This window comes from Stigmatopora argus, chromosome 22 (assembly GCF_051989625.1).
Source record: "Stigmatopora argus isolate UIUO_Sarg chromosome 22, RoL_Sarg_1.0, whole genome shotgun sequence".
In the NCBI taxonomy this organism is placed as follows: Eukaryota; Metazoa; Chordata; class Actinopteri; order Syngnathiformes; family Syngnathidae; genus Stigmatopora; species Stigmatopora argus.
In genome coordinates this window covers 4,204,004-4,223,926 of record NC_135408.1, presented here as the reverse complement: position 1 = coordinate 4,223,926, position 19,923 = coordinate 4,204,004, and the positions used below count along the sequence as shown (strand labels likewise).

Sequence of the window (19,923 nt, the reverse complement as noted above, 5' to 3'; positions counted from 1 at the left end):
TGTCCGGTCGACCAAACGTCCGGTCGACCAAACGTCCGGGGACCAAACGTCCGGGGACCAAACGTCTTTCGAAGAAACGTCCGGTCACGGTCCCCCGTCTCTGGCCCGGAGTCAGCTGGGATAGGCTCCAGCACCCCCCGCGATTCTAATGATGATAAAGCAGTTCAGAAAATGAGATGAGATGAGAGAAGTGGCGTTGCAGCTTTAGCGTAGCAACAAAACATGATCTCGTTACACCGCAAGGGATTAATGAATGATATCATCGGTTGAATTGAATGCGAAAATTCTTTTTGGAACAAGTCATGGCGTGGTGTGCCCCCGTGCCCTGTTTTGCGTGTACATTCTCAGTTTAAGAAGTGGCCCTAGGACTCAATGTGATTCAGTGTTGGTTTTGGTTACCAAAACAGATTGAATGCACTGACTAGATGTCAATACTGTCACGATGTGACTAGGTTCCATCCAAACAATAGGGTGTTTATGCAGAGTATGTCTACTTCTTCCAGATTATTTACCTTCAGTATCATCTAATTTGTTTGACATTCTGGCAATATATAGTCCAAATTTCATTGGCAAGACATGTCCTTGGGAATAGACTAGAAGAAAGTGAATTAAGGGTGATCTGTAAAAAACAGATTGATCGGTTAAAATACATAATATAATTTAGCTTTATATCCTTGTCATCTACTAAATGACTAACTAAAATAAATGAAGCATAAAAGTCATTAAAAAGTTAAAAGAAGCTATAAGTGCAATCCTAGATTTAAAACAAAAACGGATTTAGTGGAAAACATGTATTGGCAGAGTGTTACAATTTGTCAATGCACAGTAAGTATTCAATTTTAATCCCACTAGTTTGACATCTCTTGAGTCTTCCAATTACACTTATAAAACAAACACTGACACAGGATGATGACATGAAAAGTATTTTCCACCCATCGTTGGTAAGAATTAATGCCAAGTCAAGGTTTGAGGTGTGGAAAACGGAAACTATACTTTTCATTGGCTGATTTATATTGTTGTGTTTTACGAGTTCTGAGCTATTAGCATTTTTATTTGATATAATTTCTTCTTTTTTTTAAAGACTTGCCAAGAGGCGTTATACCCCTGGACTGATTGCAGAGCCATCAGGCTATATTTATTCAAAGTGAGGTGTACAGCAATAGTAGATTAGTTAACATACCATAGATTTAATTTTCTCACAATGCACTAATGTTAAGCAAAAATTAAATATACATTAGAAAAATACTAATATTTCTAAAGTAGCCATATCTTATTCCGTCATTGCTAAATGCCCATTTCATCAATCAACTAGCATTTTCATGTTCATGGTGTTATGTGATAGCCATTCAGGTGCATAACTTTGTTTTTCATCAGTAAGCTATCTGGCAAGCTTTAAGTATTTTGTTTAAAGTGTCTTTGCATTTCTTATGAAATAATGGTTATTGCAAGCTTTAAATTAATATCCTGAATTGCTTATGTTGTTTTGCTTTACCATTGTGCAAAGTGAGATATGTATGGTGAGGCTTCAGTGAACAGATACAATTGTTTCTTGCAGAAAGTTGTTCCAATACAAACACACCTGCATCGATCAGCTGTTTGGCTGGGATTTTTCACACTTGTCCGAGAAATAGTTCGATGTATTTCTCATGTTGTTGCAGATCCAGCAAAAAGTCAACATCCAAAGGGACAGATATATTAATTGCAAACTATTTATCTCCCAAAGCAAACACGCTGTCACTTTGGAGCTTCTCCAGTTAGCGATGTCAACCACAGCAGTGTTCGCTTTTCTATCCTCGGTGATAATTATGGAAAGCACAAGAGCGAGCCACACTGTGAACAAGAATAGCGCTGTCATAATTCAAAATTAAGAGCTTTGTTTGAAACAATCCTCTTCTGTCTGCTTCTTTTGGCTTGTCACAGTGTCTCCAGAGATTCCACTTTAATCTTGTCTGCCATTCGTCCTCAAGAGGTAAAAAAGTGCCGATGAAGCCAACAATAGACTTTTTGGATGTCCAATAATCCCTCGAATTTCACAAATAATGTAGTCCAGACATTGCCACAATAATCAAAAAACTAGTAGGATTACCCCTATTATTACTACTACCATACTCCATGTTTTCGCGCCTATACAAAAATACAAGTACACTAGTACAAATATCAAAGTGTATTTATTAAACATTAGTTATAAGTATATGAAAAGACTAAGGTATTAATATCTAAATAAAATCTATATATAAAAAATGTCAATACTTTAAATACTGTACTCACAGTGAAATAGTTAGTTCCTCTCTGCTTGATATAAATCCAAAAGCACAGGTTAATGGGAGCTTGAAGGACAGCTCCCATTCAGCGAGATACAGCTTCGCGTTCGGGTTTAAGAACCAGTCGTTTGTGAGGGCTTTCGTGATCCAGGCTTTCCGGTTGCTCATCCATCAGACAGGCAGCGAGGCTTTGTTCTTGATTTTTTAAACCATGAGGACGGTCGAATTTGTAGATTAAGCCTGGCTTAACATGAAGCCAACAGCACCATTCCCACACATGATGATGATCCGCACTTTCAGTTCATCTTTGAATACTAAAGAAAGACAGCCTCTTCCAAGAAGGCCAGTCTCATCCATGTTAAAAACGTGCTCTGGAAGATAACCACCCATTCTCTTGAATTATGTGAGGGAACTCTTCCTCGACTTGGCGTTTTGGTCTGTCAAGGAGGCTTCCCCATACAGCGAAACACCCGTCTTCCAAATGTTCAGTTCTTCCTTCTTAATGTAATGAACAGTAGATTCATATATGATGCCTTAGATGACTCAAGACGCTTAGGAGTCATTTTAAACGGATTCAAAATCCAAACAATCCTGCACTAGGCTCAGTGTAGTTTTTGTGTGCACGATGCGAAAGAGGAAAAGGCAACACAAAGTCCTTCTTGGCTGTTTCTATTATTCGGCGCATCATTCTTCTCCTATGTAGAAATTCACTTCACCCAATTCAGCGCCAAAGAAGTGTTGCCCTGATTTCCGTCATTTTTTATCTCCTGTCTTCTGCTTATGAGTTTCAACATGAATATTGGCATTTTTATGAACTTTTTTTAATACTTAATATAAAAACCTATCTATAAATACTGAAACCGCAAAGTGGTTAAGGATCATAGTATTCCTTTCCAGTTCACATCCCTTGGCTTCATCCCAGACAAAAAAAATCATCTAGCCTCTTGAGGTGATCAGGTGCCTTGCTAAGAGTATGGAGGCAGAGCTTATTTATCCGCGCTTACGATTTCACCAAGTTTGATTGGTTTTGAAGCTCAGGTTTCAACTTTCACCAGGCTTTGTAGCTTAGGGACCGAATCTGAGTTGGAGTTGGGGAGAGGTCTCCTCTGGGTTCTAAAGATCTACAGTGTTTAGCCATCAGCGCTTACCACTGACTTTGATTAATTCTTCATGGCCCAAGAACTGAAAAGTAAAGCTGGGGGTGCAAACAGGACCATCTGGAAACTTTCATAAACATGCCTGTCTTTCCACGCTCTCCGAAGAATTCTAGGAAAATCGTAAAAATGAAAAAAAGGGGTCCCTATTGCAAAGTTTTTTTTCTCCTGGGGCACCGTGTGCATACATGCCGCAATCGTGACTGCGCTCACAATCAGTCGCAAGCAGACCACAAACTGTAAATTGTGTTGTAAAGACATATCTGCTTGGCGGTGCTAAATGGCACGCATCGGCTGAATTCATGAAAAGTCTTCATTTTTACTTCATTTTGGATTGCAACCATTTACCGTTGCAATGCAGTTGGACAGAGCGCAACCTCCAAAACACAAGGCAGAATGTGAGTCTGCGTCAGGACCAAGGCAAAGCAGCTTCGCTTACATCTGGACTTCGTTATGATTTCATGTTTTCAGTCACAAAAAAAGCAATGTTATCAGCATAAAAAGTATAAATCATGTGCCACAGACAGGAGGAGGAGGCACGTATGTGTGCAAAAACAGTGGGCAGACCTCATGACATTCTGACAGATACACCACATTCTCTGCAAACAAAGATCCAGGTACTGCTATTTCATGTAAATGCCTTTCCAAAAGCTTGGGGATGTGCTAAAACTGACAAGCCTTCAAAAAAAATGAATCAAAATAAATGAGTGGAAAGCACAGAGTAGCTATAAATATTTTTCTCTTAGCCACAAAATACTGGATGGTAAAGAAATATATGCCTATAAGGGCAGGTTGGTCAGCGACCTTAACCTATTTCAGTAGAAAGAAAGATTTGGAAATCCCAGTAAAGTTAGGTTCTAAATGAGAACTATATATGTGCAGTGTATTAGATAACCACATAGGCATTAAATTATAGATATTATGCTATATATAGCACATAATGAGCGTTTGGTGCGAAAAGTGCAACCTAATGCTAGTTTTAATGTGGTTGGTGGAAGCAGATGTATGATGCACGCATAGTAGATGAGGGTCAATTTGCTTTACTTATGTCCCAAAAATGAATATCTTAAAAACATGTCGGCGATGGTGAAATGCAATGAAAATACATTTTAAAAACGTGAAAGAAAATTATTCTACAGACCCCCTTCAGAGATCAAGCATCATTATTTTGATCTGTCATTTATCTGAGTGGGGTGGGAGGGGGGCGATTTAATGGAAATATGTTTCTGTACTTTACCTTTGTATATTAAATAAAGGCTGGCATGCTGTGCAGATTAAATTTTTTGACAGGCAATTATGTCAAGAGCATCAAATAAAATGAAAATTCTACCATGTAACCCTTTCAAAACACACCCATTTGGATTAATGTACTCTTTTACAGTCCCTTAGGTAGGATGAATGGGACAAAAATAACCAAAGAGGAATTAGATGGGTGTATGTTGTTATGAATGCAACCATAATGAATATTTGCACCGCAATGGAAACCTCAGTACACAAATACAAACTTGGGGCTGAAGCGGACCATACCTAGAACATTAATCTAACACCCACGACTGCCACAGCTACCAAAACCACTGTGCCGTCTTTTATACTCCTGAAGTCTGTTGCCGTGTCTCAGTCGCATAACTGATATGCCTGGTCTTGCCTCCCTCAATCATTCTGACTCTCAAGTCAAATCAAAGAGCGGCCCAATGCACGATTGCACAACAGCTGCCGCAGTAGAGCCACACGGTGCACACAGCACACTCAAACACGAGTGGCTAAAACCTACAGCGAGGAGCGACCAGCAAGGCCGACGTTGGACAACAGTTGGCAACTGGTCAACATGCACTGAAGTGAACAGCTTTTTTTTGTGTGGATGTTTTCAGTAATAATTGCTACTGTCACCAGTTTTCACGGACTAATTGAAGGATAGGTTCTTGGCAAAGAGTATTCTAAAATAAATGATCATGACACACAGTTCCATAACAATTGAAATTGTGCAATAAAAATAATTTATGTAACGGTTTGCCTCTCCATAGTTGAAACTAATGAGGGAATTGAAGGGGGACTTTGAAACAAGGGATATCATTTTGAATATGGCATGAGAATCGTGCTACCTTTGAGATTAGATTAAACTTTATTCATTGGTCAGTTGTTCAGAGAAATAACTAATTGATGTAGTTTAATTTGGCATTTGTATGAAGTCTTTAATACCACAAGATGATGCCGAAATCCTAAAAAAGAGGAGGAGTCACATTCGGAATGCCCAGTTAGAGACTGTGACCTTCTATGCCACCATCCAGTGGTGTTCTGTCTTTAACTCATATCTCAAATTTTGGGAAACATGCAAGTTACTGCAAACATTATCTAATGTATTCGAGGGAATAACATCTATATATCAGGGATCTTCTGTTGTAATTTTTTGCCTATCGAATCATCACATGAAATGGTCTATCTCAAGATGTTTTGTTATATTGACCAGCAACTCATTTGTTTTTCCATTTATTTTTCATCCAACGATAGCTGGGAATGGAAAGATGCTCCAAAAAAGAGAAGAGCATTTTCATTAAATTTCCCTTGTTGAACTTCAGCATCAATCAATGAACTGATTTCATGTTTTTAATGAATTAACACAACTAAAAGAATTCTGTTATTATAGTGCAGAATGATGTCTGCTTCCCTTCTTTAGACCACAAAGTAGTCTTGGGTGACTGAATCATCAACGCCTCAGCTTGTTTTGGATGTGATTAACTAAAAAGCAATCCAGCACAACCCACAGCTTTGGTAAGGTCACGCAACGTCCTCTGAGTTCGAGGCAGGGAATTCCCCCTACATCTTTGAGGTCGATACGATGATCCACTCGCCCTCTTGCCATCCTGTGTCTAAACTCTCCTGACAGACAGCAGCAGCAGCTCAAGTGGATAGTAATACACTAGTATTCATCCGGCACTTCCTGTAGAAGTGCCAGTTTCAGAGAGATATGAGGATGCCTTCACTCAATCTGAGCAGCTCCGTGTCACAAAAGGGTGCTGTTCGACTATTGATAAGAGCCATTTACAGCTTAAGAAAGTGTCCTGCTAATGAACAATTAGGTATCACAGTGACGCTGATCGAGCTCCCTCCATTTCCTTCACACTAACTCGAAACATTCAGGCGCGAACCCACACAAAGGTTTAAAGGCAGTGTGTGAAATTTAAATTAGTAGCTCCGATGGCTTGAAATCTATCGCACACCTCCAAGGGACAGGTTCTCGGACCAGATGGAACATGTGTTCTCACTTTGGCAAATTATTTTTTATGGATTGCCATGTTTTGCAGTCATTAGAACAAAACAAAAATGGAAAAAAAGCACACAGGTTCTTAAAGTGTCGTAAAAATAGCCATTTTGAGATGAGATGTCAGAGCTACGATAACACTAACGCGCCATAAAGCGGATCGCATCGCTTGGGAGGTATCATGTCTTCATTGGCCGTCATCTTCAACAGCTGGCTTTCATTTCGCAGGAAGGGCAGACTTTGCAGCCTTGTACCAGAAACACAAGGCGTATACCAAAGCTCCATATTTGGGCCTAGCGCTCACAGTTGCAGACCATCTGCAAAGACCACACTATTACACAATACACTATTCCATGAAATCTTGTCCACACAACCACCTACACTTGCTGTACATCCCACGTCACTGTTTTTACTGTAAACTAAAGGATGAGTCTGCTGCCTGTGAATCAGCAAACACAGTTTTTTTTCCAGTTGGGGTCCACACCTGCGTGCTCTGGAACGTCCCTCCGGGTGGTAGCAACACGGCGACGATTCATATGCAAAAGGGGAGGTGGCGCACAAAGGACTAATGGGAGGTTTGGGATGAAAGACAGCTGTGGACGACATCGCTTTGCGTTCACGGGTTTTAGGCAAAGGAATGGTAAGTATATGTTTCGTAAAGAAAGTGTGAAAATACCTTGAAGTGCCCCATTTGGAACGAGAAACACACTCAAGTGCCACAGACCTGCCTGCCAGCCCTTTCTAGTTCAAAATAATTGAAGCAATGTCATTATCCTATTAAGATGGCTGCATTTTTGCAGGGAAAAATAATAATAAATGAGGGATCATTCTAAAAGTCTTGTAATATTAACAAAACTAGGGGGAAATACAAGGGTCCACATATTTATCATTGTTGTGAGCCTTATCAAAACATCGTTTTGTAGAAATGGTTTGACATAAAAATGCGCACACACACAAATAAATGATAATAATAATGCAATATCAAGGGAGTAGCACATAAACCAACTTATTTTCATGCACTAGCTCAGTACGGACAAGTCCTAGTGATGCAATGAATCTTTTTAATATTTGAACACATTAAGAAAACATGATGGTGCTTGTTAGTTATTTGGCTCATCTTGAAGACAAACTGCAACTAAGCTTAGTTCAAGTCACATTAGGGGAGGAAGACCACCAGGACAGCTGGGAGGCTTGAAGTGGGGATTCTTTTTATCATGCTAGCAAATGAAGTCACAGATCAGTTTTGTGTCAGACCCAGGAAGAGTTAACAAAGCCGCACACACAGTACAACCTCGTGTCACCTCCTGCTCACATCACTCAGTTTCTCCAGTAGAACAGCTGCTTCCTCCTTACACACGCAAACATACATGCATGCACGTGGTAATGCCCTCAGTCATTCATTTTGTGAGTATAACACAGCCTATAGCTTACTGGATCTCCTCTCGGAAAAGATGTGTTGTGATATTTCAATAACCACGTTTTTTTTTCCCGTCTATTGACTGCAATTCGCCACTTATCACACGGTGGACTCAATTGGATTACAGGGAATTAAGAGAATAAGCAAAACTAGCTTCTGCCTGAAGAAATGTTTTTCAACTCAACACTATTATTTGAGTTCAGAGGGTTAGCTCGGTCTAATGTTAGGATTACACCAATAATTCATTGACTGATTTCCACGACTCTTTAGGGAAGGTTAGTTCAATTCAATTCAATTGCTGCCAGCCTTCAAAGGACAATAATAGGATAAAAGAGGCAAGTTTGTCTATACTAGGGGTAGGCAAACTTTTTGAAGGGCAGCTTATTGATAATGTGTTTAATTTGGGACAATAATAGAATAAAAGAGGCAAGTTTGTCTATACCAGGGGTGGGCAAACTTTTTGACTTGTGGGCCAGAATGGATAATAAATTTGACAGCATTTAGACACGCAATGTAATTTATCAACGCTGGGGATTGAAATATAAGAAAAAAGACACAATTGAAGGTGTAAATGTATTTTCAAATTTACTTTCAACATTAAGAACATATTATTATTATTCAACAAAAGAGAGCAGTCTTTAAATTGAGAGTGATGAGCGGTATTGCAGGGCAAAGGGAAATGAATGAGGTCATTTTTACTATAATTTGGACAACGCTGGCGGCGGGCCGGATTAAAAAGCCTAACGGGCCGTATATGGCCCGCGGGCCGAGGTTGAAAAACATGTACACACACGATCCAGGGGTGGGGCGAGCGCGCGTATCCCGCGACGGCGAAACGTCCGTTCGGCCAACCGTAAGGTCGGCGAACTGTCCGTCGGCCAAATGTCCGTGGGCGAAACATCTTTCGGCGAATCGTCCGAGTACCGTATTTTAACATCAAAAACATAAAGATAAAACTAAGAAACTGAAGATTTAAGTATATGCAGTGGGAGAATGTTTTTGGTTTTCAGTGGAAGTTTGTACTTATTAGACTGTGATTTTTGTGATGAGAATAGTGATATGGAATATGGATGTAGTATATATACAGTACAAGTCTGTTCACTCTTGCCCTGAAGTGTATACAGTTCTAACCATAAGGAAAATACATTTTGACGTTACTTTGGCGTCTTTTAAATGGCGCAGAATTGTTGTCTGTTGTGTATTTCACAACCCCCTTATGACATTTGGTATGACATTTTTCTAGGTGGATACATTTGCACTTTCATGCAACTGACAAAATGAATCAAAATCTCAGTTTGAAACTGCTCTTTGCCAGGTTTTTGTAAAAAAACAGGTATATTTTTTATTTGCTTTTCGCTAGCTGCTTATTTTTCCTTTTTTTTAAATTGAATTTTGAATGTTAATGTGAACCTCTGGGCCTGAATTGCAACCAAAGTTCTGCCAATTTGATCTCATTCTTGGATTATAACACTATCAATGAAAGTGTAGATTTCTAGATCTGATCCAATTTAGGATTGTATTGCTTTGGCAGCAATTTGAACCATTCTGAATACAATGTTGATTCTGCGCATTAGAATGATGAGATTCAACAGCTGCCTCTTCAACAGTCAACTTGGCACATGTAAAGCAGCACATTGAATGCACCATACCATGCATAGCTATTTCCCTATCGCTGACATATTAAGAAGTTGATTTATGTTTTATGCGTCAACCCTTTTGGCATTTTTTTGGTCTTCCGCCATATTGCCTGCAATTCTTTGAGTGCTCTTGAGAAAAATGTCTTCTGGTACTGCAAAAATATTATACACCCTCATATATCTTCTGCCAATATATTGTTTCTGAAATCTTATTAGATTTTCAAACACAATTATTGCATGTTTATTTGAAACACATGCCCAGACTATTCGTTGAGAAAATATTTCTTGTCTTTGCCAAAATATGGAACTTTTTACTCAAAGGCATTAGAGAACAATTTCACTTTTATGTTTCTCAGACTCTATGTATTTATTGCACTTTTGAAAAGATTTATTACTTTCTTTAATAGACATGAAAATCAACACTTGTCAAGAATGATTCTCTACCTTCCTGGAAACCAAGATGTGATACAGAAGAGTCGGAAGAATAAAATAAAAGTTGGGGAAATTCTGTGTAGGCGAAGTGGCAATTGTGTTAATGCTTCAAGAACTAAACATGGATGTGGGTGCTCTTCAAAACAAAAGTGTGACACACTGCAGCTGTCACACGTTCTGAAGTTGATGACAGCAAGGATTTAAGTTTCCCTCTTTTACAGTGTTGGGAAGATATTGCAGTTTTTTTAATATATATATTTTTTATAATTTGGTGCACTTCAGCTTTACAAGACAGTGAAGCGCTCTGGCCAGGGCAAAGCCTCTGTATAGTACCACATAAAAACATAAAAGCAATAGGTAGTTATTTCTTCTTTTGCCATAAAACTCTCCCTAGCATTGCATTTTTGTCATATTTAGAGCTGTTTTTAACATATTTGGCTTGCTTCTTATTTGCACCATAATTCTTTACTGCAGCAGCTGATGAATTTAAACAGTTATTGCTCGCTGAAAAAACTGACTGAAATGTGATATCGTCACACTAGTTGTTCTCCCATTCTCACTCCCATCATGCAAACAACACCCGAGTGAACCCAAATCATTTTCACCATTTATCCGTCGCATTAGCTGCACACAAACACGCATAAATACGACCACCATTTATGAGTCCGCCATTGTGAGATTGGTCTTGTCAGCAAGCAATACAATTTACAAAAAAAATGTCTACATGTTATATAACAAGATAGGTGGGTCAGAAAACACATTCATGCATCAACTATGGCAAAGAAAAGGGTGGCAGATTCTGAGTCTAATCACAATTAAAACAAATCTGCCAAGAAAAATCAAGGCTGCAATAGCAATATGGAAATTACAAAAAGGAAATATCAAAACGATGCAGAAAAAAACTGAACAGTAATGTTTAGTGCAGAGGGCATCATTGATAGCACTGTGGCTAAATCCATACAAGCTGCCAAGCAGTTCTCCCATGGCCTTATATACTCTACATTTGGCAAATGGAAAGACCTTTTCTGACATCCCTCAAGCTTAGCTACACTACACAAAGTATGGTTACACATCTACAAACAACATCCTTCAGAGTCAGTTCAGGAGATGTTTATCTTTTCTCTTACATCGACGGAGTAAGTCTTGTTTTTGCCAGGATTGGACAAACAAGAAGTGTAAGAAGTTCATGTTTATATTCTTCAAAGTAGCTCTTAGTGTAATGTTTCATTTACGTGAGCGCATTAGTGAGTTGGAAGAAAACCCAAACACTACTTTAGAGTTTGCATTTGATTGTGACTAGTGACTTTAAACAGACAGAAAGCACGGTAGATAATGTCACGTGTTGTTTAGTTGCGAAGACCACATATTGTTTTTTACATAACACAGCAGGAATGGGTTACATTTGGGCCTGTCAGTTTCCAACTTTAGAATAGAAATGGGGTCTGTGGAGTTAAGTGTTGGAGCGTGAAGGCACAGCAACAGCGCAAGATTACATTAGCGTCCATTTTCATTTTTGCTATTTTGGGTTGTGTATCCTGAAACATGCCAAAGTTGCCAAAGAAAAACAGTTCTAAAAATGTAGACATACATTTCTTGCACACTTACATCCGCAAGAGTTTTTCATAGAAACCCAATCCATACTTTTCGGCTTCTCTCAGGGGTTTCCATTGAAATATTTACTGTATTTTTTATATACGCCTCACGGTTCTGAGTTCAAGGACTCAAGCCAGTGCTCCGACCTTCCTGTGTGCAGTTTGCATGCTCTCCCGGTGCCTATGTGGGATTTCTCCGGGTAGTCCGGTTTCCTCCCATATCCCCAAAACAAGCATGGTAGGCCAATTGAATGCTAAATTACCATCAGCATGGGCCTACGTATGGACAAATGGTTGTTTGTCTTTTTGTGCCCTGCAATTGGGTGGCCACTGTAGTTATCCAACTACCCGTAGTTATATGGGATAGGCTCCAGCACCCTTGTAACCTCCATGCAGATGAGCGGCATGGAAAATGAATATAATATAAATATTTCACCAAACTCAACATGCATGCATTTGGAATACAAGAGAAAGTGCTTAGTGGAAACCCACATAAGGATTGGAAGAACATAAAAACTCTATACTCTTACCGAGTCATACATTTATCCAATCAACTGAGGGTACATCATACTTGCACTTGATGAGAATTATTCTATGACTTCCATTTGCTTTTTTTCCCCTTGCTGGACCAAATACAGAACAGAAGCGATGATGTCAACTGCTGGTATGAACGTGTTTGCCGTGACGCTGAGTTTGTTTGTATGTACATCAGCATTGGGGTCATTATGGTTGGCCTCGAGATGTGGAATGAAAACATGTGAAGGTATGTGTGTCCGTAGGTGTGTGCATAGGTGTGTGCGTGCGTAAGTGTGTGTGGGCCTACGTGCGTGCGTGCATGCGTGAAATTGTTGCTGGTGGGCCCCAGCATGACTGCGAAGGTTGGAGCAATCATATGTTCAGCTGTGATTTCCATCAACACATTCCTGGACGCTCACACACTCTCTCGGCGGAGCCGCGTACAGCACCCCCCAAGGATGTGACCTACAGCTCGTGGACACATGGCTGCCTCACAAGCGCTTATCACAACATGGCAGCCTGGAGGATAATGGGGGGCCTTAATCTGAAGCCACGTGGAGACCCTTGAACCTGACCGTAGTCGATCCTTGGTTCTACAAAACAGTGAAAGATACAGTATGATATACCGTTTGACATCAAATGGCCCCTTGGTTCTACTTTCGGGGTAAGGATGAGAACAGGTTTTTATTTTTTATTTTTTAAAGAACTTAACATGGTAGATCACTGAGGGACACCAGTGCGATAGCATGCAAAGGGAAATGCGGGGAAGAAGACAATGTCGAAGTGGATTGTTTAAGGCCAAGGACAATGCTATCAGACACACAGTAAAGATAAAGTAAATTCTAGCAGGATCCAGACTCAATTCACCAAATTTGTCATCAAAATTGAACCAGCGCTCTCCGATTGGACCAGTTAGAATGTCCTTCTACTACAGCTTCACCAGAATATTTTAACATGAGGTGTTGTGCTCAAGAGCATGACCCAGACACAATCAAACTTTGCTTAAAATCAAGTATCACAGAGATTAAGTAGAATCAACACATGGGAGTCAAGACCAAACCAGAGTCCAAGAACAAGTATGAGTTTTTTGGCAATGGAATCCAATCAATTTTTCTGAAATGAAGACAGATCTCATGTGTATAAAACTAGACTTGGTTAATTGATTTATACATTTTTTGCGAAATAAACAATATTGAATAAATGTAAAATATTTCACCTTTAGCATACACATTTTTTAAAATCTTTTTAATGAATTTAAAAACTCTCTTCTCCCCATTTATTTAAGTTTTAAGAATGGCTTGAACCATGTGCTCATCTTAAATTCAAATTTGGCCTCTGAGAGCAAAACTTTGCATGTGTCTGCAGTCTTATCTCCTTAAAAAACAATACACTGGTACCTCGACCTACGATCAGCTCGTGGTACGACGAAAATTTCGATCGAATAATTCGCCCGCGATACGATCAAAATTTCAAGATACAACCAAGCCAGGTGGCCATGACATGAGAGGCTGTTTATCATTGTAGCGCACTGTCTTTTTTTGCCGGATCGCTTTCGTGTATAACTACTATATCTACGATGACTGAACGATTTATTCAGACGAGTTTCAACCAGGAAACGCACAACACGCATGCGCGGGCAAAAAGAGGGTTTTCTGGGTAATGAAGTATACTCGTGCACACAGCACCGCCCAATTGTAGTTATATTAAACACATTTTATTACTATTAAACCACTAGTTATGTGTTACTCTGTTAATAGATGGCGAATTAGAAGAAATAAAACATTTTTTTCCAATCCAATATCCTGTTTTTGGTGTTTTTTCAGAGGGTTGGAATGAATTAACGCCCCCACCCCTCTCTCTGTCCGTCTCTCTCTCTTCCCCCTTCGAAATGCGTCTAATTTTACTTCTATTAAACACATTTTATTACTATTAAACCACTAGTTATGTGTTACTTTGTTAATAGATGGTGAATTAGAAGAAATAAAACATTTTTTCCAATCCAATATCCTGTTTTTGGTCTTTTTTCAGAGGGTTGGAACGAATTAATTTGTTTTTAGTTCATTTCAATGGGAAACGTCCGCTCGAGTTACGAAAAGCTCGACATACGATCTCAGTCCCGGTACGGATTAAGATCGTATGTCGAGGTGCCACTGTATATGCTTAGTTTTTGCCCCATAAAAATCAATGGAGCCATCATCTTATTGATATCGATGATAATCGCTTTGATTGTCTTACTTGTTCACCTTATAGTATGTCTATGTGCTTGGGGCGTAAACGGCCTAAACGTAGGACCAGCAGCAGAGACTTCGGAAATGGTATTGGTCCAAACAACAGAGTGCCGTGGTGGTGGGTATATTAGCTTCGCCCCAGTCATTGGCGAGTCATACTACACCCCTGGGAGACATTCACAAACACTCATACACAAACACACGCAGCGCATAGGTCAGCGACAGCAAAACGTAAACAATAGACCACAGACGGACCAGCGAAACTTCCCAATCTTTCAGCTAAAATACAAGCCTTGAGAGGGCAGAGTTATGAAATGAGTGTCAATGCAGAACCTAAAGTGTGCAGTGAATAACAGCACATCATTTAGTTAGGTGTTCAAATTCCTACACAGGTGCAATCTGTCAGTGTTAGAGGGCGAACTGCATAGCTGGCATGGCGCCACCATGGATAAAGGGGTTCACTTAAGGTACGGGTGAAAAGGCTGGTTAGTTTTTCCTGACCCGAGGGAACAGGCATACTCGTTTTTTTTTTCTCTCTCTCAATAGAATTATAAATAGGTGTTGGAAGAGCTGCTGTAATGACCAAATGTTAGGTGCATTATTAATAGGGGTTAATACATCTCGCTCGTTTTTTTTAATGGCACACACCAGTGATCCTTCCCATATTCCTTTATATTTGGAAGTTAAATTGGTGTCTGGGGATATGAGTCTGGCACTTCAAGAGAATTTGATGCTGTGCATATTCACTTTGAATGACCTATATTTAAGATCACTGATAGCATCCTTTATGGCTTTGAAAAACACATTTTCAAAAGGTATTTTCAAACGAAGGAGAACCTCTGCTAACCCTCAATGTGTTGTGGTGGCCTTAAATCACTTTTTGGTGGACCTGATTGATGGAGGGGATCAGTGACCCCCCCAAGAGCAGGACAGCAGGAATGGTGAAAGAGCAAGATGTTGCCATTTAACTTTGTTATTTAATCTCTGCTCAGTAGTACTCCTATGACAGGATATTGGGTACATCTTAGCAATATGATTTTAATAGCATTCAAAACTAAAATATTGACATGATGCACAACCCTGTTGTTGTTGAATGCCATGACCAATTTTAGTTTATGGTACTGTAAACCTCAGCGTACAACAAAGAAAATTAAATTTGGATATTTAAACATCATCCAGTATATAATTTTTCCTAATTTAAAATGCAAAACTCTACAGACTGGCGGACTATAATACTTGTGTCAAAATGCTCTAACCCATTAGCCAAAGGGTATTTAAATAAGCTCTGGTGCAATGTAGATAGACAATACAACAGGAAATATTCTTTATCCTCAGCCAAGAAAACAAATGTTACTGCTCTATGTTCACGTATATACTCTTTTTTTATTATTAAACATGCCCTTCAGTTCACAAACCATGCATTTCTAGATAATTTACCTAATACTACTGTTATGAATCGTCTCGGCTGCGGAGCGTAGTTGGACCCAAAAGCAGGAAGCAGACAACAAAAATGGAAGTGCCGGTGCACGAACCTAATGTATAATAGTAAAAAACAACTACAAAATGCATTTCCTCATTGAGCTATAGATGATGCAGCATCAGGAGCAATGTGGGGTTCAGTATCTTGCACAAAGACACTTAGATATGTTCACCGGGGACTAGGAAGTGAACTCAGAGGAATACTCCACTACTGAGCCACATGGCTCCTTAACATCTTATGCAGTTTTGCACTAAGCTGCTTCCTCAAAAGAGTGTAAAAGACTGTCCTGCAGTACACGAAGCTCTTGTTTTCCTCCTGCTTGCTACATCTCTTTCCTCTAAATACTGCATATCTGCTTCCCCTTCTCTCTGGTATCAGTCTGCTTTCTGTCATGCATTGCCTTATATTGACCCCATCGTCTCTCCACACTTCCTTCACTCGCTTCTCTCCCACCCGCTCTGTTTCTGTCCATCTTCAGCTGCACCCCTCCCCTCTCGTTCGCTTCAACTGATCATACTGCAGCGACATGCTGCTTCGGCAATATAATGCAGCGGCCCACTGCAGCCCTCCCAAGCTGTGTCGCTTTCGACCTTAGGAGGAATATTTGATCTGAAACAAGTTGTGTCCTTTGCCAGAGCAAGCAAAAATGCTGCCCGACAGATGGTCTTAAATGCAACATTTACAAAAGTTCACTATTGATTTGGAGGGGAAAGACTAGTAGTGATTTTGATCAAGACTGTGTGTGTTGCTTACAGCTTTTATCAGTGGATATGGTTTTGGTGAATACCTAGTCCCACCCCACCTATGGACATACCACCCCTGATTCGCCCCATCTTGCCTTCCTCCCTGAAGCGTGACGGAACAAGACGTGCCGGTGTAACACAATGGGGCACACAAACAAACATGTACACACATAGACAGGCAGACACCCTGGGGTCACTGCACAAGATGGGCCATACAGTGTTGCTATTGTTTGAAACCTGGAGCGATTTAATGAAATGCTGACAGGCCCTCCGTGCGTTAGTATCATGTTGCACCGCCTAACAAGTAGGGATGTCCCAATCGCATATTTTTGCATGCAAGTCGGGTCCAAGTCACCTGATTTCGTGACTCGGGAAGTCCCCATCCGATACCTCGGAAATTTATAAAAGATGGAAAAAAACAGCACATCCAAATGTCAGATAAATTGGGCATTATGCGATCTCAGTAAATTATTGTGATAAGATATGACTCCAAGTCTAAGGAGTATATGTCCAACAAAAACCACTGCATTATAAAGAATAGATATTCATTCATTCATATTCCATACTGCCCATCCTCGAAAGGGTTGCAGGGGTTGCAGTAGCCCAACCCAGCTGTCTTCAGGCAAAAGGCAGACTACACCCTAGGCTGGTCGCCTGTCAGTCATAGGGCGTATAGATATTAGTTTGTCACATTTCACCTTCAACATTTGACCTTTATACATGGTTCCAGTTCGCCTGTTTTGTAATACAATGTTTGCAGATCATTGTATAAGGTTTCAATGTTAAATTTTAAATTTGTTAGGCAAACCACAATGGACATCTGCAGGACATACAGCAGTACTCCACCTACAGTATTTTAGATGATTACGATTAAATGTGATGGTCTCATCCTTGAAAAACGCCTGAAAAAGGGTACGTAATGTTTTCGTGTCAACACAAACTGACATAATCTGGATGGGAATCTCAACTGGATGTGCTTGGCTTCTTATCGGTTTTCCCAATTGAACCAACATGTTGGTTTTCTTCGCACAAAGGGCCTTTTCATTATTTGCAAAGATTTGCTACTCCACTGGCGCTGCCTGACTGTAAACAATAACAGGTCGTTGTGACGGATGTAAAGAGAGAAAGCTGAGTGAGCGGTGTGCCTCAACGAGCGTACAAGGGCAATGAGTGACAGCTTGACTCAACGAGTGTCCTCTTTCACTCCTTGCTGTGCTTGGCCTCTTAAGTCAAAGCTAGATTTCAACAAAAATGAACCCATTGCCAAGGTTGGTGACAAGTGTGAGAATATCTCCGCCAAAGAGAAGAACACCCGTCCCAATGTAGGATGAGTGTACAAAATGATCCAAATGTTTCGCCAGTAGTAGTACAGATACGACATCATCCGTGCTCATTTGAAAAAAATAAAAAGCAAAACGCAATCTGTAGACTGTTTAATGTCATGTGCTTTTCTGGACAGCATCAAAATCCTGGGACGTTTTTACAGCTAGGTGAACTCGGTCATACCGGCAGGAATTTACATTCCTTCCACAACATCAAGCGCAAGTCATATCCACATCAACATTAGTATTTTTCCCCTTAAGTTGATATATTTTCATGGTATTCTGACAATCCATGAACAACTCTTGAAGCCAGACTCATAAAAATATGGTTAAAATCTCCAAATGTTTGTACAAAAATATTTCCCGAATACGGGATGAATAGTTATCTAATCTAATGCGAAATTATAACAGGGTGCAAAAACACCTCATTATCTTGTTTCTTTTTATTAAAGCAAGACCAGGGTAGATGTATCTATTATACGTAGTCTTAAAAAAAGTATAACTTTAGTATAGCTTTGTAGATAGCCCTAACCTGTTCATTCCCCACTATTACATCTATGAAATTTTTTAAAAGAAAATGGGGCAAAGCTCTTTGTTTTTTTGTGTGTTTCTTTGTTTTTATTTAAATAAGTTTATACAGTCTAAATACCTATAAACAACTCAATATAACCACATTAATTCATGCAAGATAAGAACTGTGTGCCGGTGTTTAAATGCATTTATAAAATAGCTGCACTTGTATGAGTTTTCCACACAGACTCTAGCTATTATTAAGAATATGAAGAGCATTCAGTGGAAATATTGGTTAAAGTGCACCTAAAGTGAAATTTTAATGCACGGGATAGGAACTTGAATCACTTGATTCAATTGAACTATAAACAGTATAAAAATATATGGAAAAAATGAAATAATTCAGCAAATACGCTGCCATTTCTCCTAGATACTCTTGCACATTTGACCTGTGATAACCCTTGGGGCAATGCACATGCTCGATGGGAGCATAAATGGACAGGACACTGGCCCTAACCGTGTGAAAACACGCAGTCAGTACAGTACGCACACTCACTCATGGTAGAGCTCAGAACCAACATGAACTAACCACCCCATAAGCAAATGGAAGTTATCAAAGGTTTTTCAGCGACTACAGCACTTTTCAAAAAGAAAGCACTAGCATGACCACTATTTCCCTCCTAAAAAAAGTTCGACTTTTTACAGCTCTCAGGTGGCCTTTGATTCTCTTCTGTTCTTGTACCACGATGCCAAATACACATTTCTCATTATAAAACATAAGGAAAAACTGCAACCCCCCCAAAGCCAAAGTGGACAGTTGTTCTTCATGCATATTATCACATTTTCATGCCTGTTGGGGATGCCCACTTTGGATTTAGTTGGCCGAAGAACAGACAGAAGCAGTAAAGAACAATGCCAATGCTTTCACTTGTACTCACTGCTTTGGACGTTTATAGTGCCAGTGGAGTTGTCCTTTCCCAGCAGGTTCTCCACCACACAAGTGTAATTCCCAGAATCCTCCAGTTTCGCTCTGCTGATCTGGAGTCTGGAGTTTTTCCTGTGGGAGACAAGACTTGCACAGCTGAGTCAGGGGAATCGGGCCCAGGAGGAAGCAACATGGAAACACATCCAGTGGAAACATGGGGGACAGTGAGGTTGACAACAGGACAAGCTGCCGCATGGCAACAGGCCTATGTTTTGATAGGGTGCTGATTAGGGAGTAAAAACAAAGTGTCTACAATAATGCAAGTGATATTGTACAGAGTTTAGTGTGTTTTCATTAACCCATCAAAATGTCTGCTGATGGTTTTAATAACTCTACCTTGAATTTGGCTAAGACACAGTCATGTCCACAAGGGGCCCTAAAATGCATCGT

At 39.9% G+C, this 19,923-nt stretch overlaps 1 protein-coding gene across 8 annotated transcripts in view; it reads right to left on the bottom strand.

Annotated features, from left to right (window-relative positions):
* Window positions 1-19,923, bottom strand: part of nrg2a (neuregulin 2a) — a 75,576-nt gene that overhangs the window by 16,747 nt on the left and 38,906 nt on the right. For all 8 annotated transcript variants that reach the window (XM_077591846.1, XM_077591845.1, XM_077591850.1 and 5 more), the window contains one exon: window positions 19,487-19,605. In XM_077591846.1, coding sequence (XP_077447972.1) covers window positions 19,487-19,605 — 119 coding nt within the window. The remainder of the gene's footprint in view (window positions 1-19,486; window positions 19,606-19,923) is intronic.